At 44.3% G+C, this 26418-nt stretch overlaps 1 protein-coding gene and 1 long non-coding RNA gene across 2 annotated transcripts in view; one reads left to right on the forward strand and one right to left on the reverse strand.

Moving 5' to 3' along the window:
• LOC133165200 (netrin-G1-like) overlaps positions 1-18869 on the reverse strand; it is a 35225-nt gene extending 16356 nt beyond the window's left edge. Inside the window, exons 1-3 of the mRNA XM_061294694.1 lie at positions 18784-18869; positions 13461-13927; positions 1099-1742 (exon numbers count right to left, since the gene is read on the reverse strand). Of these exons, the coding sequence (XP_061150678.1) occupies positions 1099-1742; positions 13461-13709 (893 nt within the window). The 5' untranslated portion in view covers positions 13710-13927; positions 18784-18869. The remainder of the gene's footprint in view (positions 1-1098; positions 1743-13460; positions 13928-18783) is intronic.
• Positions 1-26418, forward strand: part of LOC133165219 (uncharacterized) — a 52417-nt gene that overhangs the window by 13522 nt on the left and 12477 nt on the right. The gene's annotated exons all lie outside the window — the stretch shown is intronic.

Here is a 26418-nt window from a genome sequence, read left to right on the forward strand (position 1 = left end):
TATTTCAATTTACGCCGCCAAGCTTTTGCTGGGCAAATTGCATTTGATGCCCAGGAGCAGTCAAGTGGGTAGAATTGGATGAATCACTTGTTTGCCTGACCCATCTACAATTTTCTGTCCTAATGAAAGGCAAAATAAGATATTGGTGGGAGATGCTATTGCATACGTGATAGTCATCCCTGCGTCATTTATTCGGGTTTGAGTGTGTCTTGCTCTATTGAAACGCCATTTTAACATCACATTTATTGAACGGGCTGAGCTGAAATTGAGCAAAACCTGGAAAACTCAGCCCCCCCCCGCCCCCAATTTCCACCAACACGTCCCCGGTGATTACCATTTAATCATCCGCAAACTGTCTTAATTACAAGATTAGTCTCCTGCCAATTTGCCAATGCGCTAATGGTTCTCGTCTGCCAACGGAATCACAATTAGCGACTAACTGTTTCAATTCACCTCGGGGCCCCTCTGATGGGTCATTACTAGCCTAGTTATCCTCGCATAAACCAAACGCCAGGCTGGCAGAGCCGCTCCAGTTTGGAGAGCAGCTGCCAATGCTTTATGACCATCTTGAGGGCTCTTTTCCTACGCCGTGAAGACAATGTTTCCATTCCCCTGAAAAGCAACCCGCAGCAGCAGAGGCGTTTTACCTTGTCCTAATTAAATGTCTCTAATGTTGTGTAAAAGTGCATTTTATTGCTCGAACAATAGCGTGGAGGGAGTCGTAGCTCTGTTGACAGAAGGTAAGTGAATCGTTTATATGGGCGTGTGAAGTGTTTGGTGTTACATCGAGGCAAATTAAAAAAAAATAATAAAAAACAATTACTGGAGTTGATTGGGGATTAATGGCGTCTTCAACCAATTTGCTGAGGCGCTGTTGATTCAATTTCAACGGGTTTGCCAAGTGTGTGACGTTGGCATGGATACATAAAAACATGAATTGATCTTTGATTTTCTCTACGGAGAAGAATATTTACAAGACAATGCACTCACATCACCTCGTTAGGAATTCAGATTTGTTCTAAACTGACTACCTACTGCACCCTTAAAATGTAGCTAAATAGATTTAACAGGACGTAATCAAAGTAAAAAGTTTCTCACCTTCCTTGCACTTTGATGTCAGAGATGGCGTAGAAGTATCTGGACAGGTTGTTTTCGTCCACCATGGTGGCGCCAGTGGCCGGCTTCAGCAGCTTAATCCTCAGGTCGGTTATGGTGAAGAAGTCTCTCAGGTTCTTGGTGGTATCCAGCTGGCCGTACAAGGAGGCCATGTTGTGCAGGCGAGGCCCGGCGAATAGAGCAAAGCGGTCCTTGATCTCAAAGCGAACCGTCTTGTCGTTCTTCCATACGTAGCCCCGTGAGTAGTCCTCGGTGCAGATGATGTCCAGCAGGGTGCGCTGGGTGAGGTCACCGACCGTCTTTGGTTCCATCGTAAAACCGTCTAAACAGTCGGTGGCATAGAACTGGTAGGGCGTCCACGTCCGGCCGTAGTCCAGTGACTTCTCCAGGACCATCAGCTCCGGTCGGCCCGACTCGAACGTGAGAACAATGTCATCGGTCAGCTCGATGGTCTTGTTCCAGGACAGCGTGATGTTGACCTGCAGCGGCTTGGGGTATTTCTTCCATGAGGTGGACTGCCAGAAAGTGGTGGGGTTGCGACCCTCAAAGTCAAACATTAGCTCGGGCGGATGAGCCAATTCCTCGGTGCTTGCGTCGCACTCGTTGTTGCACATATAAGGGTTCTCCTGTCGAGACAAGAAAAAAGTGCCATCCTCTCAGTTACTGTGATTACTATATATATACTATGCTTTTGCTGTAAAGACCAAAAAATCTATATAAAATATATTTCTAATAACCTCTCAACCTGCCACATGACACCTGGAGGCATAATATACCATTTATTTATAATATATAATTAATAATATATATTCGACGCAGCCCTTACAAAATCACACATTCTTATAATGAGATGCCATTTTAAAGCAAAAACTAAGAAATACAAGTGGGACGTGTTTATGTAAAGTGGAAATCCCAGTGCAGTACTTCAAAATGTAATTCCTTCTTCCCTACTTCTCGCCATTAAAAAAAAACACATTATCTTCCTCCCGCCAGTATTGACTAAAGCACGTTTGATCACATTCAGCGCCACGTGTACTTGCTAAAGCTCGCACTATAGTGCGGCTCATTAAGATGTCACTGCGGATCCACGCATTCTAGCGTTCCGCCGCCACCCAAATTGCTGCTGTCATTGATATTCCTGTGTGGTATTTCAGCCCTGAGACAGGACTAGAATCCAAATTATTATTATTATTTTCTTTATAAAACACAGGGGTCCCATGTATTTTTCATGCCCCTCCAGTCTACTTGTGTGTAGCACAGGCATCTATTTGTATGTGTGGTGCGAGAATGTGCGGAGCTTCTCGATGCAATTGTCTGAGTAAGATCCAGAGCTTGTGTGTGTGAGAAAGATCAGAAGGCGCACTGCCATTGACATTCTGCTCACCCCTGGCCCCTCCCGGAACAATGAGGTTAAGTGCTGATGACATTCACATCCACTGTAAAGCCGTTCGATAATCAGCAATCATCTGACACCCTACACGGTGGAATTATCTAAAGGTGAGAACAATCATTTCGGCAACGCTCAGACGCTTATCGCTTGCTCTCTCACTCTCACTCACTCTATGAGCGAGATTGACACGGGCGGCGAGGATAGCTGCAAAGAATACTGATAAGCGCTCGCCGTTACGTTTTTATTTTACCCGCTGCTTTTGTCTTTTGATACTGAGAAGAATTTTATTTTTAAGCTTGGTGGAACTCAAAGGATGTTTAAAACATGTTAAAGCAGTAAAACCCCCTTTACAGTTTAACAGCCATTTTAAGATTTGTTATGGCTGTAGATGTGAAATAAATGAACCCTTTAATTATTATATGAAAAAACTTTCAACCTCTGGCCAAAGGAAGAGACGCAGACCACAGATGTCAAGACACGGAAGCTCCTAACCAAGCACGGAGGGTTCCACCCTAAGTCCAGTACCCTGAGACTGTACACTAGCCGTAAAGAAGGAGGCCGAGGACTACTGAGTGTGAGAGCCACTGTTTGGGATGAAACAGCCAAGATCCATGAGTACATCAAGGAAAAGGCCCGAACGGATGACGTGCTCAGTGAATGTCTCAGACAATGGCAAACAGAGGAAGAGTGGCTAGAGACACCATCATGGGAGGACAAACCCCTACATGGGATGTACCATCGGCAGATAAGTGAAGTGGCTGACATCAAGAAATCCTACCAATGGCTGGAAAAAGCTGGACTGAAGGACAGCACAGAGGCACTCATCATGGCTGCACAGGAACAGGCTCTGAACACCAGAGCAATAGAGGCCAAGATCTACCACACCAGACAAGACCCAAGGTGTAGGCTGTGCAAAGAGGCCCCTGAGACAGTCCAGCACATAACAGCAGGGTGTAAGATGCTAGCAGGGAAAGCATACATGGAACGTCATAACCAAGTGGCTGGCATAGTGTACAGGAACATCTGTGCAGAGTATGGACTGGAAGCCCCAAGTTCAAAATGGGAACCCCCTAAGGTGGCAGAGAATGGGCGAGCCAAGATCCTGTGGGACCTCCAGATCCAGACTGACAAGATGGTGATGGCGAACCAACCGGACATTGTGGTGGTGGACAAACAGCAGAAGAAGGCCGTTGTAGTGGATATAGCAATACCAAGCGATGGCAACATCAGGAAAAAAGAACTTGAGAAGCTAGAGAAATACCAGGGCCTCAAAGAAGAGCTTGAGAAGGCCTGGAAAGTGAAGGCCTCGGTGGTGCCCGTGGTCATTGGGGCACTTGGGGCAGTGACCCCCAAACTGGAGGAGTGGCTAGAGCAGATTCCAGGAACATCATCAGACATCTCAACAAAAGTGGTTAGCGTTAGCAGCTAATGTTAGTAGTTGACACCACTGCCTTTGCTATCTTTTTAGGTTGGACTGAGCTCTTCCGAGAATTATTATTTTTTGCACGTTTTTAGGACCATTTTATCTTAAGTCACTTGCTGCTTCCCTTTATTCAACTTAAGAGGCATTTTATTTGATGCTCTATTTCATGCTTAAAGCAAGTTCCATGCATGACTCCGCCCCCGTGGCCTTGATACAGATCTTCGCACTTCATTCTTATTTCCTTTTGTAGCCACCCCACGCTATCAGCCACTTGCTCTTCAGCGGGGAGTCAATAACAAAGCCACACAGCGGCAAGATTGCGGGGCGAGCTGACTCAAAGGCGCGTGACGTAATCCAATTAGTAGGCTAATAAGGGTGACGGCAGCGGGAGGAATGTAAAAGGAGACCTTTTCCGCTCGCCCCGTTTCCAAGGAATCTGTTAAAAGTGTTCTCTTCTTGAGACGCCAACGCACCAGCTCAGAGGCCAAGGAGGCAGAAAACAGAGAGCATGTATAGAGGATGACAAATCAAATAATTCATTGCTGTTTTGTTCGTCTTTAACAATCTTCGGAGGTTTTTGTCTGTATCTGTAGCTAGTATTGTCCAACCTTTTGTGAACGAGTGCCTTGGATTTAAATCTCCGGAGTCAGGTGTTGAATATTTGAGTCAAAGTTTTGCAGGTTTGTGTTTTTGTTGCCATCCCATTGGACTCTTATTCCTAGCCATTATTGTCCAACTTATAGTGAACAAAATACTTTGATTTGGATTTTGTGTGATTCAATTCAGACCATCCGCTGTTGCTGGCTTTATTTTGGTAGGTTTCTACTTCCTGTTGTTGCCTCGATCAGACTCAACCACAGTGGGTCTCGACCAGCTTTTTCTGGAAAAAAGACTTCTTTTTGACTTCCAGGTTTCATAGTTTTGAGTCCATCGATTTATTCTCTTGCTGTTTATACTTTGGCAGCTTTCTCCATTGTTTGCATTCCCATTCTGGGCTTGTCGGACTGTCAGCCAGAGCCGTCAAGTCCTCCAATTTGTTAAGCTAAATCCCTGACTGGGCAAGAAAAAACTCAAAAATCCAATTTTGGGAGAAGAGAAGATCTTGGAATCCCTTTTCCAAGTTACAGTAGATCCTAACATTTGTCAGTTTCCTACTCCCTTAACTTTTTACCCAGGCCGTTAGCTAGCTACCCGCAAGCTTGTCACATGTGATTAAATGGTAGTGTTGTTTTTTTTTTTCTATTTGAACATTTTGCAGAACCTGTGATTTCCCCAAGGTCTTCCTCCGTCTCCGTCTTTCCTTTGTCGTTCTCACCGAGCCCGACATGTCTGCGGCTAACGACGAGCAATTTCCCCATCGAACAGCGAGGCGCAAATAAGTAAATAAGGGAGACATTTGCATCGCTGTGTCGGCAGAAGAAACTGGGGAAGCAGTCATAAATTCAATCCATAATCATCCTCTCGTCACCCGCCACCACTTTGGGCCTTCGGGGAAGCGATCAGTCTATCCGAGGAAGCCCCGTTCAGCATCAGCGGGGGATTCGTTCCTTTCACAAAAGTCCCTTCCATTAATAACGCTCAATAAAGCCAGAGGCCCTTTTCCCATCCAACAGTAAGTGACACTATTTACTCTGGGCTACAACGCGCCCACCGCACTGGAATTCTTTCTGATGGCTGAGGCGCGGAAAAGGTCAGAACCTTCAATCGGATTTCCCGCGGTGGTTATTTAACAACGAAAACACCGCCTTCTGGACGATCGATAGCCTCGGTGGTCATTGTAGACTCGGGGAGGCTTCGGTGCTGTGCCGGGGGGACTTCTATTGGAAAACGATAAGCCCCTTCAGCTTGATCCTTCAACTGCAGTCAGGTCAGCGGCACCAGAGATGAAAAAATATCACCTCGCCCTTTTCCACGGAGGATTGTTAGACTCTATAGGTGATCATATCGCTGCCGGCGATCGTTTTATGACTATCGCACAATCTAATTGAATTTCCTTTTGGATTTTTATTGGGGGTGCTTTGAATATCTTTTGATGATTCTGGTACATCAACATTTTTAATAACATTGTTAACAAAAGCTACTTCAAAAGACAATTCAACAAGCCGCAGCAATTGTTAAGAGATTCCGAACTCGTGTCAACCCTCATGTGCGCCCAAAACCAAAAAACAAAACACGTTATGTACAACTTGCAGTCATCCGCAAAAGTTTTTTTTTTTAGTTATTATTTCGGACACCTCCAATACTGAAAACGAAAAGCTGTTTTTAGGATTATTTGTTGGTTACAATATCCTTGGGCTTTGGATCACATCCTTTATGCGCCAGGTAGCGCAATGGCAAAATGACTCAGGAGTCTTGAAATTGAGCGTAACTCTTTTTGCAAAACCTCCAGGGAGGGCTATAGAAAAAAATATCTTCCATTGGATGTGAAAGCAGAGGTGTTGCTGGATTAATCAGCCCGTCGTCCCGCTCGGCCTGACACCTCTCAACCTGCCACATGACACCTGTGCATGCACCCCGCCACACTTCTGCCACGAATTGCACACCCCAAGGACTTTGACAAATGGCGCCTTTCTCTCTATCATCTCCCTCCTAGTGGGAATTGATCCCGCACAATAAAAACGGCAAACGAATCAAGCGCCACTTGATGAAATCACAATGAAGTCCTAATCAGTTGAAAAGGCAAGCTCCATTTGCCCGCTCCCCAAAAAGCAACTCCATTTAAGTCTCAACGATTCCAAAATGGATGACATCCACACATACCAGCGACAATCTAAAAGCTGGTCGATCCTATCGCTGGCGTTTAAACCGTCGCGTGGGAATCGGCGTCAAGATATTGGCTAAGTTTGCGGCTTAGAAATTCCGTTCGAGTTTAGTGACCATTATATCGTATCTCATGTTTGTAGATCACTAGTTCAACATGATTTCTGCGAGGTATGCTAACACTTAGTATGAGACAGACATCTTGTGTTTTGAAAATTAAATCAAACGATGTCTGCTTTGATGTAGTCCGTCCTATACATCAAAGAAGGTATCTTCAAAAATAAAGTCACGTTAACATTAAGTCAGTTTAATGTTAAATCATTTTTGGGCGTGAATCTGGATACAAACGCAACATGAAAAGACAAACATCAAGTGTCGGGTGCAGAGGTGACATCCGTAACTCGCTATCGGCGTTGACGTTTTAATCGAAACATAACAACAAAAACACATCTCGCGGCATGATCATATTTTGCATTTGCCGCACATCAAGCACTATGCCCCTTTTTTTTTTTTTTAACGTAAACGTAGGCCTCGCTGAGGTAGTCCCTTTGAGGGCGCCACCGCTTCCAAGTCTGCTCCTTTGAAGTCGATGCCTAGCCAAATAAGAAAACCTCCGCCGCTGTCCCATAAATCCAAATCGAGGTCTGCGACTGCAGACAAAAGGCGAATCGAGTTGTGTATTAATTAACACTTGCGCTCTGATTATCTCTCGTGTGACACAATCCCACCGGGTCGCATTTTATCAGCGCTTATCATGATCATAGCGGGGCTAACTGTTGTGTGTACAAACAAACTTCTTTATGTGATCACTCTGTGGGTGTGTATGTGTGTGTGTTTGTGCGTACAGGATTAGAGTCTCTCTGATGTTTGGGGTTCAATAGACGTCAACGTTCCGCTAATGAGGGGCTGCTTAATTCTCTTTGCTAGATCTCGTTGCGAAGCGCTCGATAAACCGTTGCCTGTTGAGTGGCTAGCTAGTCAAGTTGATCGCAAAGATATAACATATAAAGGGGACAGCCATCTTTTCCATCTGTTTTCTAAACATTAATGGGTGATTTTGGCATAAACGTTGTCCTTTTCCTGTCCCCAAAACAGCGTCACATTTTATGTGTATCAAACTGTGAACCTTTTGCTTTAATCAGTACCCAAATATCTCTACTCTGGTTGTAAGTTGTGCCAAATCACCATCATTGTCTCTTATTAGATTGTCATATTTTTTTTTTTATGTACTGTTAATGGGACAGGCATCTCTGTTGTTGCCGCGGCGACCGCTGATCGTCCTGTCACATGTTTGTATTTGATACTAATTGGAACAGCATGATTTCCCCTGAATGCTCATGTTACGTTTCTGAGTTGTGTGCAGTGCTTGTAATTTTATTTCTTCACCATGGATATCGTCCAATATATGACATTACATTACCGTGGGTGAAAACAATTCTGCACTGCTGTCAATTTAAGTTTGCTTTCTTTTACGCGACGTTGCTTCCAGGGATGCTGGCGAACAGCTGTCGCGTCTCTAGAGACTCAAAACGCTAAGTAGCACCAAAGTCGCGCCAATGCTCGTGCGCCGATCATGCAGACGGAGGTGACAAGTTCACCACTGTCAAGGTTGGGGAGGAGGCGGAGTCCACATTTTTTAATTTTTTCGGCAAAAAATACTTGATCGACAAATAAGTTCTTCTGCCATCGCATGTCACACCCTTCAGGTCATATTTCACATTTTATTTAATTGGTGGTAGCCCTTTCACAAAAGGCCAGAAAATCAGAGCGGTCGTCGCTGTCAAAGAGATGAAATGGAGAGTGAGAGAAATAGCGCAGCTATTGTACCAGCTCGCCATGTCAATCTGCATGCTTGTTAGAGCCGTCTATTAATTTCAAATGCCAGCCAGCTTGTGGTATAAAGCAAGGCTCGAATGTCAGCCTTTCATTCAGCATCATATAAAAATCACCCCCGCCCTCCAAAAAAAAGGCAGTTCTCCTGTTCTTTTTTGGCCTGAGCTCACACACACACACACACGCACTCGCATGCGCGACACACTTTTTGGTCTTTCTCAGATCGATGTGGCTTGACAACGTGATGGCTGAGGGGCTGAGCGAGCTCCCAACAGTTGCCTGTCATTCTGCCACCGTTTCTGGCTTCAAACCTCTCCACCTAGTGCGGGATTTTTCTCTTGGAAAAATACATCATAGTGAATGCATTGCAAACATCTCAAACGTTGTCCTGCTTGACCCAGCCCCCTCCTCTCCAACACCAAAAAAAACAGCAAGCAGTCTGACGAGTTGACAAAAATTTTTATCTATAATTTTTTTTTTTTTGAAAAACTCATTTCGGATCTTTTCCCCCTAGTCGATCATTGAACAATAAATAAAAATCCCGTTATGAAGTTTGTATGTGTCATCCAAACTGAGCTGGAAGCAGCTCAAGAAGGTCAGGGATTAATTTGTAACGTATCACCATAACAAACCGCTCTGATTGAAGGGTGTGAATGATGGTCACCGTCGAGGAATGCCTGTCTCATCACTGAAATGTCAAATTAGCCAAGTGTGAGAAGCACAATTCAGCCGTGACGCAGTTGTGCCAGGCTTTTTTTTTTCTCTTCCCCCCACCGCCAGACGATGCGAGTGTTTTGTGGAACAGCATCTGAGTCACAGTGAAGTAAGAGGATTGCCTTTGGATAATTGCTCACAGCAGGGAAGGTGGCTGAGATGAGTCTTTTGTTAGCTTGATCTAAAATGTATGCCTTATAGAGGAGGAAAAGATGTTGAATTTGTTAAGGGAGAATCTGCACAGCAGTCATTTCCATGTAAAAACAAATAAATTAGTGACGATGTTATTTTTGCGTGTGCGTTTTGAGCTATTTGGTCTTCATTGCGTAGCTCTTTGCATTTGATGATGATGATGTCATTAGCAAAATGCCTGACAGGAAGTAGTAAGTGAGCTATGAGTTGGGTAAATTGAACAGTGCACCTCATTATTTGACAGAAACCTAGATCCAGAAAGTAAAAACCTTGCCACCAATTGACTTCATTTCTGCTCTTTTAGTTTGTGGAAAAACAGAATTACATTGACACCAATTAGCAAAATAATAAGCCACAGAGTCGTTTCAAAAAGTAAAATTTATGCAAGTGGAGCAAAGTAGAGTGTGTTAAACAGTCCGGAAAGCACACACACACAATCATCACTTTCCCCTCTCTGCTATCTCCTTGCATTAGCCATCCATCTTTGTATTTACTACAACCGTCCCAAGAATTAACCTGTCACGCATAACTGCGAATAATGGCGACATATCACCTGTCAAGCTCCTCACCTCACCCACGGTGCCCAACCTCAGGCCGGGATATTATGCATCATCAGTTGACAGAAAACAAGGCAGAGGGAAATTAAAAAGCGAGGCGGCAGACAAAAGAATTGGCAGGCGAGTGAAAGCGTAAACGACGCTTCCCTTTACCTCCCCCTGTTGGCGTCAGGGGACATGTCACGTGTCACCGCGGTGTCTCGGCGGGCAGCCGTGCGGCAATGATGCGCCGGGCATTGCGAGTTCAGGACAGAGTCAAGGGCGGGGGGGTGACGGCCTGCTAAACGCTCCAACTGTTCGCCGTCTTCAAACAAACATGGATGAGTGAATCTTGGCTAGAGCCCTCACCGAGAATGGCCAAAGGTGGGCGGGGCATTGCTAAACTGATTTAGCGAGCACTTAAAAGTGTGACGTTCGAGAGCATGCTTGTGACCCCATCATCATCATAAAAGTAACAGCGAAAGGGTTCGACTTTTTTTTTTCTTTTGGTTTTCGGTTCGAGACATAGCGTCATATAAGGACGACATTTCACAATACATGTTATGATACGATAAGATCATAAACTTACGATATGTTATGAAACAATGCATTCCAATACCGTGCGATACTGTTCCCTGCAATTACAAGACATGATAGTAAAATAAGATAAGATACGATTCATTCCGATTAGGATTCAATATGGTTCTTTCCAAAAAAAGTTCGTTCAACTTCCAAGAAAAAAAGTTGGAAGTTACACTTATATAAAAATTGAACATTTTTGCAAAACAATTGTTCACTACTACTGAGGGAATATTTCGCAACTCTGACTATCTTGATTGCGTAAATGGCTTATATCAAAGCATTTGTGGACAACTTATCACCTCTCGGTAAACACTTTTTTATTGATGCTCCCAGCAGACGCGGATCAACATACATTTGGGTGGCCGCCGCTGGCCAACTGATTAACGTTATTTTGGTCTCTGCTTGATCCCCGAGCTAATATCCCTTTCTTTTGACGAGGGGGAGACATCAAAGTGAACCGATAAATATCTGCAACCACGTAAACACTTCTCATCACAAGTACAACCATCCCCCTACTGAGGTGAACTGACACAGAAAACAATCAACCTTAAAGACTGAAGAGTTGATTTGCAAAAAGACGATAAAAGCCATTCTTCACGTGGATAAACGATAAATACGATTCAGTCTCCCGGCGGCTTAGCGACAGCTCTCATCTCGTGTTTCCATCTCTAAGCCTCTGTGGGGGGACTGTGTGCCCAACTGGCAGCCTCCGCTCTTTCATCCATTCTTACAGAACGGAATCAAGTTTAGCACCATTATCAGGATCCACTCGGCTGGATTCAAAAGACGTCGGAAGAGAAGCGCCCGTCGCAGAAACACGCAGGAAGACGGCGACCGAACTCAAAGCCGGCGTTCGTTGGTTTATCTCCACTGGCGGATCTCGTGTCCTCATTTGCCCTTTTGTCAACCACCAATCGTGATACTTGCCAACGTTGTTAAGTCACTTTTGAGAAAATGTTGTATAGCCCTGCATTGAAACAAATGTATCGGTTTGATCGGCTCATTTGTTTCCAGATCGGTACTGTTGCAATATTAAACAGCCCTTCCATGGCGGACTCCATAAGTCATGATTATTTCAAGCACCGAAAAAAAATAGACGAGCTGACTGGAAGTGAAGACCGAGCAGGGTGATGATCCATCCAAGATTCTCTGACCGCACGTCACGCATCATTAAGTGAGGGAACGCAACCCCTGCGTTGGAAAAGAGCTCTTTGGCGTGTTACTCCTGGCCTCCGGGTTCTCTCTTGACAAGATTTTTGTGAGATTTTGATTTGCATCTTCGGTGTTGTGCATTTTAATCAGTTTGTGCTGTGAATGGTTTTAGTTTGCGGTGTTCCTGTTTTGTTATTTTGCTAGATTCCTAATTCCTAAGGACTCTCATCTGGCAGCTGTGTTGCCCTTCTTTTTGTAAACCAGGAACTTTTATTTGGTTCTTCCGTGACTGCTGTCATGCATTTGAGTCCATCTGTTCATGCGGTTACTGCTTTTATTTGGATAGGTTGCCACTTTGTTCCCCTGACAGGACTTCCACTGTGTCTTCATCATTATGCAGCACCGCAAGCTGTCTCGTCTATCCCCCGCTAAAGCTCGGAGCTACTTAATTTTTGTCTGCCGTTTGTTTTGATGTAAACCTCAGCACGTCCCTACTCTCTCCCCCCCCGCTATATCCGACAGTGGCATTAAATGTCTCAGTGCCATCTGGAGCCACCAGCACCACCGTGGTTCTTTTTAAACGCTTTTAATTGGTAAATATTTACGAGCGGGAGCTCTCAACAGAGCTTTGCTCGGAGCGTGTTTTATGCGCCTCTGCGCTGCCCGACGCTGATGCCGTCTTTGATTAGGAGTGCAGATAAACGCAACCTGTGGCTCCTCTGTTGACAATAGCCACTAAATAACCAATGAGACTCTCTTAAGGTCAAGCACTCTATTAGCAATGCTCTCTGTAATGCGCGGCAGTGCAGTGCTTTGTCTCGTGGCTTTTTTTTTTTTGGCTTATCCGTGATGACCAAGAGGAACATTTAAAATTTACAACAGAGGTCCGTGCAAGTTGTCTGGATGCTAGATTTTAGCATTAAAAGTTTTCATTTTATTGGGGCTATGTAACAGCAAATGAATATTTAGGGATTTAGCTATATGTTAGCATCACATCTCTTCTACATGAGAAGATTTGAAATCCATCAGCTTCCATCTTACCTTCTCGCCTCGTGTTGCTTATATTTATGCATATAATGCGACAACATCGGCCACACATCAGCATAGCACAGAATTTGTCTGCCTGAACCTTGATTAAATTCCTAAAAATTGAACTATTCCATCTGCGCCACAACTTAGACCTGCTTTCAGCTAGTCTAAAGTTTAGTGTACTTCCAGGTACTAAATGTCCAATGACATACAGATTCTTTTTTTTAATGTATGCACTTCTTTTCAATAGTTTGAGGGTCACTAACTTTAACCACTGGCATTAGTGATGTTCACCTTTCTTTGCCTCATCTTGAGAAGTTTACCACCTTGCTTTCTCTGGCATCAACCCTACAAGCAGTCTCATCTACATGCCTGTCTAAGCTTTACTCCGATCTTACATCACACGCTATACTTCTCCACTAACATGGCACCTTAGATGTAGCAAAATGTTCGGGTGGCATCTTTCGACATGACTGTGAGCTTGAATAGCGGAATTGCACATCAAATACTTCGCTAAAAATTTTTCGATTGGTGTCTCGGCAGGGGTTCAAAGTATTTGCTGGCTTTGTGTAACTCATGCGCAACCACCCATGTGCACTTCAGGGCTTTGGCATGTTCATTAATCTCCATTACTGGAAACAACAGTCCACCCAGCGTGCCCATGACCCGCCACACCGGCATCCTCATTCGTCTCCATCAGGGCCGCTTGCGTGCGTTCGAGCTCGTCACTTACCAGAGCGCAGTAGGTTTCCGGCGGATCCCCGCATGTGATGTTGGGCGGGTCGAGGGCTACCCGCAGGTACTTTGTCATGTCGGTGGCTTCAGGCTGACAGGCCATGTAGTCCCACGCTAGGCCTTCCTCCGTGTAGATCTGCGACTTGCACACGTCATAGTGTCCCCAGGCCGCGGGGTAATGTTGCATGGCGTAGGCCACACCGCCATAGACGGCGTACAGGGCAAGCAGGACGACGCTCAAAATCATCTTTCTCTTCTATTTTTGTTTAAATAGTCACAAAAATGGGTCTCGGGTTGACTTAGACGAGTCCCAATGTTGTCAACTGCTGCAACATCCTTTCTGTGATTAGCCTCCTCGTGGCCGCTTGAGACGTGACCAACAAGTGTGCGGACGGGTCAACGGTCAAATGTGACATGCAAAGAGGCCGTCAAATGTGACGGTTTGGACCCACGAGCGGTGACGTCCTAGGGGAGAGAAGAAAAAAGATTTTGTTTACATGATGCTCAGGGGGGCTGATCAGGGAGTTGAACGCTTTATAGTAAAAAGAAATTGTTTAATACACAGAGTTGAACCATCATCGGAAAAAAAATTACATGTCGCACTTATATGTACATAACATACATTAGGTTTTCCTGTGAGGATTTTGATTCGGCTTTTTTTATGTATAGTGCAATTTGTTTGTGCTGTGACTTTGTAACGCCCAACGTAATCCCTATTTATTACAACATATATGTTCGACACACAAATACACACTCGGGCTTCAAACAATGTCAAAGCTGACAAAGCAAATTGATTTGATGTTCACCCTGGTACGCCTCTCTTATAACCCGGCTTCAAATCAGAGGATAGAATTCAAGTGGAGGCCGAGAGCCGCAAAGCCCAATCTCTCTGTGATTTTCATACAAAGGGGTTTATTTCCATCTGCCCAAGTCACTGCATTTAACTTATTGCTTTTTCAAACTGCTGCCTTGTCGCCAATCGCCACCGCCCTACGAGCCTCGCCAGCCATTTGGGAAAATATTGAAGTCAAATAGCGAGACAGAAACGGTCTCTTTGAGGGATTGTACTTTTGGTGGCGGAGCCATCGCAAGTCATCAGTCAAGACGGCTAACCGCTAACGGCGCCTGGCAGCTGTCTGCCGCAAAGTCAGAACGGCGGCTAAAATCCAAAAATAGGAGTGAAGAACCCGAGATGTTGATGACCGATATGTTAATATGCGCCTTTAGAAAAAAAAAAGTTGTAAATGCCAGGCTTTGATCTGAGGAGGCATCCTGGGAAGGCACCCCCGTACATTTCATAACGCGTGACTTTTATTACAAAGACAGGCAAATTAAGTAGCAGCAGCAGGGTGGCGGGTGGCGGCTGCAGCCCGCTTCCTCAATCCCACCACCCCCATCTGATTTTTTATTTAATAGGGAACACGGCAAGCTAATAAGCAGCAGCAAATGGCGCTAACCAAGGGAATATATATATTTTTTTCTTTCGGTATGGCGCCGTAAGTGGCTGCCTCCCAGCAGTGTTCTCTCTTTTCCTCTTTATTTCTTTCTTTTCTCCTTTTTCTTTCTGTCTTTTTGTCCATTCGGCGATGCTGGTGCCTTCTACCGCACCTCGGTATCTCTTCGGATCGGATATTTTGTATTATTTTTTTTCTTCCTGGGACCGGGATCATCGGTCGAGACCGGCGTAACTCTACGGCGGCTTCCTGCTTATCCGGGTAGTGATGACCGGGTCCCTCGCCTTGGCCTTGCAGCCGCAACCCCTGTGGGGAGTCCGCTCCCTCGTGCTCGTCGGAACCAACGACTTTCGCCATGCTAGCCCCGTGGTGACCATCTGCACGTGCACCCGACTGGGTGCCCAGGACGCTGCTCACACGTTTGCCTGCTTTGTGATGTTTTTCACCGATTCACGACCACGGTCCATTGGGCGCCGTTGAACTGGACTGCCCCTACACCTGTCTATGGACCCCGTGGAGGCTATTTAGTGTGTTTTGGGGTGTTCTCTTGTATTGAGGGGTGCTGGTTGGCCACAGTTACTTTTTTTCCTTTGTCTTTTATCTTTGTTTTGCTTTGATGGCTTTTATCTTGAGCACTTTCTGGCTTTCTTTGTGGCGCCGTTGTGTGGCAGCCTTATGAGAGCCTGTTGAGTTGCGCTCATGCCATTTGTGCGTCTTTTGTATACCCACTCTGTGGTATGAATACTGCTGGGGCCTGAATTTCCCCACCCCTGGGGATCAATAAATATTCAATCAATCAATCAATCAATTGCTTTGATGGCAACGAGAGATTGAAATGGAAGATGAAAGACAGGTGTCAAGTATTCAAGCGTGCCTCTGCAAAGTGCTCCGATACTGATTCTTTAATGAGGTGATATATTTTCATGACGGTACGCATTTATGTGTACAACTTTACTTCCATTGGTAATGTGTGGCTATTTCTCAAGAATCCGCTCCCCCAAAAAATGGAATCACAAATTCCGACAGTTCCTCGATATATAAGTTCAATGTACGCAAACAGATGTCAAATGCTCACTATCTTAAAAGTAAAAAAGGCTTTAAAAAAAAAAGTGATAATACCCTCCCAAAAACAAACGTTAAATTTAATACTGCAAGGTCACAGTTATCATGGCGTGAGGAGCTGTCGCATTAAATCGTACCGTGTCCACTTATGCACCGAGTGGCACGTCGAATCTCATAAAAAGTCATTTGACGGGGAAAAAGATGCAGTAAGATTCTATAATAAAAAGCCATCAATATTAGAGCAGCTGTCAGTATGCAATGAGCAGAGGGATGTTAGATGACCACCTCACCTCGCAAGCCCTCCCCACTCAGTGGCTTTCACTTGTTTTTTTTTCAAGCAAGTGAAACACCGCCTTGTATGTCCAGTTGTGTGTGTGTGTGTGTTGGGGGGGGGGGGCACAGTCTCCAAGCGTGGACATGTGTTTAAAGTCAGCAGGCGGCCAAAAGCCCCCCTGTCAGCTTCCACCAGACGACCAGAGCTCGTTTATTGGATTCAGTGTTCTTAAAACCCCCCCGAAAACCACGCCTTTAATTTTTTTTTTTAGTTTGTCTGAACGTATGCCAATGACATCCCGTCTGATCATTGACTTCCACGCGATTGAAGCAGCAATGTACACTGATCTCGTAAGCCTCACCTTCTCATCATAACCGAGCTCAGAAATCAAGTTTGCTATCAAAATCTGTATTTGTATCGTTGCTGAGTTGGAATAGTTCCACTTCAAACCTACAGGGGGAGTCCGGGAGTCAAAACAGCTGTACGATTGCATCCAAATTGAATCAACCTCAAAACAAATCAAAAGCCTCCATTCCAAGTATGACTGATCTTTGTACGGAACACCTGCTCGGTTTGCGAAACGCGCCGCCACGATTCCACGGGACGCCGGAGCCAACAGGCGCCCTCGGCCCCCATCGTCCCCTATGAGTCACAGCGGTTGGCAGTTACTAGCATGTCTGCGCTGGCACATGTTTGTGATTGTCTTTCTCCTTCCGTAGCCTCCCCACACATCCCACTGCCACCTCTTCCTCTTTCATGTCTCCTTGTTAGAGTGAGATGTGACAACGTGAGGAACCCCCCCGCTAGCAGCCTGCTTTTACTCACGCACTACTACTCTCCCGTGACCGCATAAAAAAAGCGCAGAGCACATGATTACCATTCATGTAACATTCATGCAACCGCACAGACAGCAGAAATAGTAAATAACTCAGGAGACTCTTTCTCACTGGACATCCAAGCTGGCTTTTCCCCCAGCTGCTTTGTGGGCGGTTGAAGTCGACCTGTGAATTTTCCGTCGATCGGAATTGAGACCGAACGCCACCTGTGTGTAAGGTGCCGTGAGCCGAATGTGAAGATTGTAAATGCTCCAATCGTCTCTATCCTGGACGTTGTTGACGACGCCACTACCGATCTCTTAGCACACGTCCACGTGATCGCACCCTGACGATGTGGCTGAGGTCAGAGTTCACCAACATGGTGACATGCTTCATCACAATGGGCGTTTCTTTGCGGCTAACAATCTCAAAACAACTTCTCCTCAGCAAACATAAGCGATGCGGGCAATAGTTTGATGAATCGAAATTCGTCCAGGCTTTCATAGGCAGTAATAGACATTTTCATGAGTTCTGTCATGATAGACATGTTCACTCAATTTCATGTCAATTCTTGAGACTGGCGTAAGGGGTGCTTAAATTTCAAAACATTTTTTTTCTAATTTAAGAAAAAAAAATGACATCATGCTCCACTCACATCACATGGCATAAGGGGGGAAAAAACATCTGCTTCTGATTGGGGCTCATTTGATGAATTACCTTGTCTGAGTTTTGGAAAGAACCCTGAAATCCACCCCTAAATGTTTACTTTAATCCAAAATAGCCCACAGCCTGGTAAATTTAGGGCATACGTGCTTAAGACCTTTTTTTGCGTCCTATTATGATGCACACATGCACCCAACCATGTCAATCGTCGACCCTGGGATTGACCTCGCCACCCCTATTTTTTTTTTCAGGCAGCTGGGGGAGGATGCGACTTTCTGGGGACCCCTAAAATAAATGTTTTAAACCAGGATCCTCCGACACATGTTGAAAGATTAAAAACCGAACTGACCGTGGAGAAAAAAGAAGCGCTGTATCAAATCAAACGATAACCAAACCCTTTGATTCATTTTAAATCTATTTATTTCTTAACATCCTGCGTAAAAACACCAGCACCATTCAGGTTGCAACAAAACCTACAACGTGAAGAAAATACTCACGTTCAACAAGTTATCCAGAGCCGTGAAAACGGATTCAGTCTTCCTTTTTGCAACTTTCAACACATTTCCAGCATTTCTGGCGCGCGCCGCCGTACTGAGCTGTGCATGCGGACGAGGACGCACTTTGCGCTGCAAGAACGCTGTTGCTTGTATTGGCGTCGCAAAAGCACCTTGAATGTCTTTAAAAGTCGAGTTTATTTATTTTTGTTGTTGAGAAGATGAGATTCGGTGCAACTGCTCAGCTTGTTGCACTGCAAGAGAAACAAGTGAGAGACTGGCGCTCCAAAATACTGAGGCAGTCTCCGTTTTTTTTTTCTTTTCTTTTTTTGTGTCCGCCGGGTCCTAAAGATAACACCTGCCGCATTTTGCGCGTGAAAATGATCTTGAAACTTGCAGTAACTCATAAGAGAGACGCGCGTGTCGTTGTAAAAGATGCGTAATTACGCACCTATCGATGCTGTTTTGAATAAACGCTGATGCTTTTGCATTCCGTCTTAAATCCAGCGGATGAGACGAAAAAGATAAAATTGCAGATATGCGAGAAAATTGCTCTTACCTTCCATTAGTATGGAGGTGAAGCGTGTTAAGAAATAATCCGGGTGTAATCACCGGCCGATCGCGTTGCAGCGCGCACTGCCAGAGTACAGCAGTCAATGTTGCCTGGGTGGGCTTCACCTCAACCCCCCCTCCCCTCTCTCCCGGCAAGAAGTCGTGGATGCTTCACCTCCTCCTCTTCCTTCTCCCCGCTTCTTCTTTTTCCGCGGGGCGCTAAAAGTAAACGCGCGACAGCTAGGTCGCTAATAATGCCACAGTAGGTGTGAAAGAGGTCGGGTGGGGGGTCTCTCGCTCCAAAAACCCGCAACCAGCTGTGATTGGCTCCTGTGAGAGACAAAGATCCTCAAGATAATTATAGTAATTCATTATTTATAATCATAGACTTTGTTACTCAAAGGTATTGCAAATTAAAACGTCATTAAAACTCATATCCAGTTCAACTGGACACAGCTTTGGTCTTTTTCCAGCTGTTTTTTTTTATTTTTTATTATTAGACTTGCAGTCCAAAATGTCCGTTATTTTACATCCAAATAATATAAAACAAGGAGAAATACACTTTGTGCACATTGTGTGGTGAAAACAACCACATAACGTTGCTTTTAAATCCACTAGCCTGATGTTAACACATAATGGGAAACTGCACAACTAGTCTAACAAATTGCATCTAACCACTAGCGGAGCTAGAAGGGGGGCCGTGAGGGTAACTCTCTCCCCTATTGACATTTTTCTATTTTTCTGGGACTTTTTCCTCAACATTCTACCTGTCCCTTGTATGACTCATATTCTTTATCAGTGTGTTCTGAAGATTTTTTTGGCGGTTTGTTACTTTTTGTTTTGTTTTGCGGCACCCCTGAGATATAAAAATACTGCAGCTTACTTTGTTTGCTAACTTTAGTTGGGACCTTAAGATCAGGGGATGCTTTGAGATGAATTGTCAATTTTTGTCGATGTGAAGCCCTTTGAGACTGCTTGTGATTTAGAGCTATACAAATAAATTTGACTTGACTTGACAAGCTACATCAATTAAATTTGAAACCTACCATTATAAAGATAGTAACAGAACACAAAGACGGCCTCAAATACAGGACAATGATCCAATAGGATCCCAATCAATAATCCTTCATCACAAAAAGCTGGTCAAGAGCAGTAAGGACGTATTTCATTTGTGATTTTATGTCATCGCATTGCTTATTACGAGCTGCCATCACACCTAGCACAGTGAGCCAGCTGATTCTCTCGAACGCTTCACATTCTTTATTGATTTGTTGCCAATTCAAATGCTGTGAAAGACTTGCTTATCAAAAGAAGTCAGAATGACATTTTTTCTTATTGTAGTCGTTGTTTTAGGTGTGGTGGCAGGAGTGCTGCTTGAGTGACGAGATGCGTCTCTTCTGAGAAAAAAGTGCTGGGGCACAGAGCGAATGCTGCTCTTGAAATTTCCATTAACTCCTTCCTCCTGGACTCATGCATGACTCAGCTCGCTCATGTTGCTCAGATGTATGCACAGAGGTACACGTACCATTGATTTAAAAGATGTATACGATACAATAGGCACAGAAGATGGACTCCAGCCGAGTGTTCTATAACAGAAGTATAAACCTACCAAAATAAAATCAGTTATTGCACAGATGTCACAAAGGAACTAAATCAAAATCTTTTGTTTACAAAATTGATTCATCCCACCTCCGAGTCATATCAGTAACACAAACAGGAAGTGGAACCTTACCAAAATAAAACCAAAGCACAGATGAACTCAAATATCTGAGCCAAACCAAAGTCCTTTTTTCGTTAAAAGTTGGTCAAAAATGACTCAGATCATTCAGATACTCCCATCCTGGTCCAAGAAGAATCAATTCAAGAAATTGCAGTCAAATGCCATCAAGCCATCAAGGAAATTGCTAGGATGTACATTAGTAGCCTACAATCATTTCTTTCACTGCCATCTCGACGCGGCAACTCGCATTTCCAGTGTCAAAGGCAAGGTGACGAGATGACAGTGAGTCTGCTGCAAATCCTGTTGCAAGCATTACGTTTTGTTTTCAATATCCCCCGTGACCGACTCAAATTAAAGCATCCGCGACTGTAAAGGCTGTGCAATTTAAAATCCCGTTAGTCACTCCCCCTTTTTGATGATTGGTTTGGTGCAGGATAACAAATATTTGATGGATTGATTTAAAAAAAAAAAAATAATAATAAATTAAATAATTGTCATCAACAATGACAATTTGACAAGCGCACATGTACTGTTAGCTTAGTGGTCATCTGCGTATGTTTCACCAGTTGTTTTTCCCTCCTATCTGGGCTGCTGTCTTCTTGATAAAAACAGCTTTAGCAGTCATGCGCGACTACACTTGCTGGAGATAAGCAACCCGAGAGCCCAGAGAAAATGTTTGGCTCCGTCTTATCGCTGTTGTTTCGGCACCGTTGGTCATTTCACAGCGGTCTTGGTACCTCGTATTCTCTATCTGTTTTTTTTAACACAACGGGGCAAGAGAAACGAGTGTCAGGTATTTAACTTAACACCACACTAGCATCATTCTGGCTGTGTTGCTGTGTACAAACGGTGAAAATACTTGGTCGCACAATTCCGTGTCACAACAGGGAAAAGTGAGCGTTAGGTGTTAAACTTCACAGCCTTGTCCCGCGGTGTGGGCATTGATCATTTACACCAGTATTGTCCCAACTCTGCCACCTTCATATCATAGTCCCACCATTTCTGAAACCCAAAAAATGGCGCAAATATTCCATTCCGTGTCCATTTTGTTCATTTATCATCCCACGCTAGCGTACACCTCGTACTGGCATGGCAGGCAACATCCTTTTTACTCATTTAAAAAAGTAATGCCCACTTTATTTTTATCCGAGCCATGTTACTCAATCCTCGCGCTGGTTGTCCACTCAATCAATGAATCGATTTTGCTGCCATCCGCCGCTACTCTCCCCTCTACGGGCTTCCGATGGCAGCCAAGGTCCGGCAGGTATTTAGGCTTTCAACGGCTCGTCCTAATGTGCTTCATAGTGCAACTCAGGTCTCCTTAATTCGTTTAACCAAGCCCAAAGAAGTAGAGTGGGCCGCGTCTGTAAAATCCATCAGCTGCTCAGATAATCCTTATGATCCTGAAGATCCATAAACTGAGCATTGTTTTTGTTTATTCGTAGAGGAAGGAATTCTTCCACTCTTACTGTTAAATTTGATGTTACCTTCCTCGCCAAGGAGAGCAAGCCATGTAACAAGTCCCTCGACTCCACCGACTTATAGAGAGTCACGCAGCTAACACTCGTGCACGTACATGCTAACACGAGAGGTGACAGACGAACGCGTGAGGTGAGAATGTCTACCTTGTGTTTGTTAATCACACCCCCAATCTTCTTGCCCTAAACTTTCAACACACTATTTACAAAACAACTTTGTAATATTTCAACACTAGAGGGTGTTTTACTATAATTCCGTTCTTGTTTTTTTGCGGGGGGGGGGGGTCTTTTATAACGCGCCATTGTGTTCCCTGCCGCCAACACGTACTGGAGGTGAAGTGAAATCTCAGACGCTTCCCCGGTGACTGGAAACACGGGCTAATGGCATTGCTTGAGGCCTGCCCGGGCCAAGCTTGTCAATACCATTTCCCTTACGCTTCTCCCGCTTGCCACTTCCCATCTGGAGCCAATTCGTGAGCCGCGAGGTCAACGGCTGACTCCACATCACACTTGCTCGACACGCACGCACGCACACACACACGTTCGCTCCTTCCATCCGTCCTTTTGCTCTGCTGAGCCTTGCTTTGTTGTGACAGGTTCGTACTGGGCACGACATCACCGGTAAACATGAAAACAGGATGAATCAAAGTTAAGTTACAAATATTGACAGCAGTTTGAATAGGAGAAAAATTCAGAAATATAGTATATTTTTCACATTTTATCTGTCGCTACTAGTTTATGAGGGAAAAAGCAATGGATGAAAGTTGATTATAAAGGTGCAGTAATCTGTTAAGAGTGAAGGAATAAAAATGAAATAGCTCTCAGTCAAAAGATAAATCTAACTTGACCGCAGATCATTTCACATAATAAAATGGCTACGAAGGCCAAGCCACCCAAAAAAAAAAAAAGGCCCTCATTTCCAAGCCGCAGCCCTCAAGGCCCTTATTTGCAAGCCCGAGCCGACCTAGTGACCCACAAACGTGCACCGAAGCCCAAGGTAGATGTGCCGCCACATATCAGGCAGCCAAACAGCAGGAGGCTGTCACTGCGTGGCTTGAGGGGCTTACGCCTTGAACCCCCCCCCCCCCCCTTTTCCAGTCAATGGTGCATATTCATGGTGCTCTTTTGCTCTGCTTCACCGCTGAACTGTTCATCAAACTCCCAAAGGGTGAGCTGAGCGCCAGAAACCATGAATTCCAAGTACTCTGATTGGTCCATATTTTACCTCCAGGTGCTCAAACACAGAGAAAATTCTCCTCTTTATTTTTACTGTACAAGTTGGCGTATGTCATCAATAAGTAGCAGGAGAAAAGAAAGATCCATTTATGTAACACGTCAGCATATTCTCACTCAATTCTTTCAACTCTTGTTGGCGGTTATCATTAGTAGGTGAGAAGCAAAAATGTTGCAAATTGCCAGACCCTCCCAAATCCACACTGGCACTTTGGCTGTTTTATTGGACCCCCTCTGCTGCCTTCTAAGCTGTTAAACACATTTATCAAGAGATGCGCAAAAAAGCAATTACCTAAACTTGCTGTCGCACATCAGCAAAGGTTGCGGAAACACTTAATGCCATCACTTTATTATTTTTTTTTTTTAGCTTGACCCGCAGAGACAGTGATAAATGTTTATAAAGAATTTTGGAGCTTGTTGTCTTGAGAATTCAGTGGAGTTTCTGTTAAACAAGGATTAAAGATTTATTGAAAACTTCATGTCATGAGAATAATTTACCCGTACTTTTCGCTCCAGCAAGTTTTAAAATCATGACTTATAAATGAATTAACATCTCTAATTAACGGTAAGAGTCACTAACAATATACACAGAACTCATAAATATTTGTTGTTGTTAAGATTTACCGCAGCTAATGTTAGCAGTAGGAGTGAAATTCAAATGGGACTTTAACTAGCCAAATGTGGCTAAGATATACAGCAGCTAACATTAGTGGTAGTAAACACAAGCTAACGACAAAAAATAACAGCAAAGTTCTAACATTCTCTGTTGCCAAAATGAACTGCAGCTAACGGTAGCAACAGGAGCCACATGCTGCTTCACCAGACATGACGTTTGATCAGTAGATGATGCCTCGCAGGTGGAAGAAGATAAAAAGATGCAACAGCTGGGGTGGGGAGGCCATGCCAATCTTGTAATTTCACTAAGTGACTCATCAAAGATAGCCTTTTAATCCCCTAAAACAGCACCAGGAATACACACGCACACACAAACGCTTTTGATCAGAAAAATGAGGCCAGTGCCGGGAGAGCCTCCAGAGGGAGACTAAAATCCATTTTGGGGGATTTGAAGTCAATTGTGGGAATGAAAGGATCAAACTTATTTGTCTGACGCGAAGCCCCCGTGGTGATCTCATTCGATGAAATGCGCACACATAAAACAGGGACCACTGCTGGCAAAGTCTGGGATTTCTCCACCTTTGAATTTCCATCCATCCTAAACTTATGATCAAAACCCAAAGAGGCATTTTACATTTCCATAGTACCTCCACTTTGACTTTGCGGATTATTTTGTGTCATCCTGTTAATTTGCCAAGTGGCTTTGATTGTGGCTTCTGTCCAGTGATAAAAACAATTTTCTAATTTATTTTGAAAGTGGGATTGTGACAAAACTATTGCAATATCTCACTGTTATTAAAAGGAATATATTTGATATTTTCATGAGAAACACCGAGTTGACACACACGATTTGCCTTTGCGGGCCACATAAAATAATGTGATGGGCCGGATCTGGCCCTCGGACCTTGAGTTTGATACCTGTGCCCTATACACTTCATCGTCATGCCTTCTTCATTTCCAGTAGCATTAATGTCACACGTAAATTTTGGATTGCGGGATTAATGTAAATCCCGCACAAACAACGCCTTCTGGAACGATAACGTCCAGACGCTCTCTGCATGTCAATTCATGTCCCCGATTTTACCTTTTTAAGAAGAACACGGAGGCCGATAGGCCGGAGATGAAGGTGTCCCTGTTCATCACCTGGGATATTTATCACGATCCCTCGCCAATTCCCCCATCAGCATTTAGGAAGAACGCGTAGTACCGCCCGCGGGAATGAGGCAACATCTAATGACACGAAATGAAAAGCGGCGTGGCGAGGCCGCTCTCTGATTGCTCCACTGCGGTTACGACGGCTCGCTCTCGACTTCCCGGTGCCGATCACTTGCAGCCCGGCCTGCCTGGTCATAAATAATGCAGCCTCCTCCACCACCACCGCCGCCCAACAAACACCTCCAACCGAGGAGAGGCAGCCTGCATTGCAGATTCTCGGAATGACAAAGGTGACTTCAAGGAGCCACAATGAGGGGGAAGAAAAGTAAATAAGTAAATATATAAAAAAAACACACACACAGGAAGCGATTCGTTTGAGGCTGGTGTTCACAAGTCTGGATGAAGTGACGGGCACGTGTCGGGGATGCCGTAGGAATGCACAATGCTTCAGATTTCAGGGGAAAAAAATGATGTAGAGATGAGCTGACAAGTTGTTGATAAACACTCCAAAAAAGATTCCAAAATAATATAATAATAAAATAATATGGCGGCGTCCTACTTTTCACAACTTTTCCGACATCAGTACATACGGTGATCCCCCGCATCGTCATCGTTACTAAAATTTCAATCACAATTTGAGTTACAAGCGCCGTTCGGTGGCAGTGAACTCATCTCCACTCACTTCACAGCAGGCGGTGGTTTGGCAGACTTTGAACAATTCTTGGTGGAATGGCTTCATTTCGCTCCCAGTTGTCAAAGGGACGGAGGCGGAAAATATGTCTCGAGGCGAGACCTGATTCATTTTCTTGTAATGACTTCTTCTTTTCATTCCGCGAGCTACGACTTCATAAACGTTTACAACTTGCTCTGATGAGCTCCACCAGATTAAAAAAAACACGAAGTGTCATGGCGGTGAGCGGGTAATTAGCGGCTAACGATAAGCTATTAGACCTTTATGGGCCCACTTATAAACGGCTTCGTGTCGCGGATCTGCGGCTGTTTATCGCCTATTTGTCGGTTCACCGGAACCCAGGGGAGGAATTCCAAACACGTGTAGAGAGAAAGTCGGTTTAATAATCATGCTATATTTATTTATATCTATAAATACAGTAGAGCTGTTGTCAAGTGATTCTTCTGTACTGTTTCACAAATAATGTAGCCACATTATTTTGACTGTATTTTTTATCTGCACTTGGTTTGTTAAAAAAAAAAATAACAGCAATTGCCTCATGAGTCCTTATTTTGTGATATGATAAATGATTTAGCCGGCTGATTTTGACCTTGACTCCCCACTCAATTATTTAACGTTTTGTCCACTGGGTTTATGAAAACAAAGTGACAGCAATTTCCTTGTAGGTAGAAAATCACAATGCAATGCTACTTCTCAGGGAGATTATTATCACCAGAAGCCCAAAATGTGTCGTATGTTAGCATATTTTAT

The sequence above is a fragment of the Syngnathus typhle genome, linkage group LG13 (assembly GCF_033458585.1).
Source record: "Syngnathus typhle isolate RoL2023-S1 ecotype Sweden linkage group LG13, RoL_Styp_1.0, whole genome shotgun sequence".
Taxonomy (NCBI): domain Eukaryota; kingdom Metazoa; phylum Chordata; class Actinopteri; order Syngnathiformes; family Syngnathidae; genus Syngnathus; species Syngnathus typhle.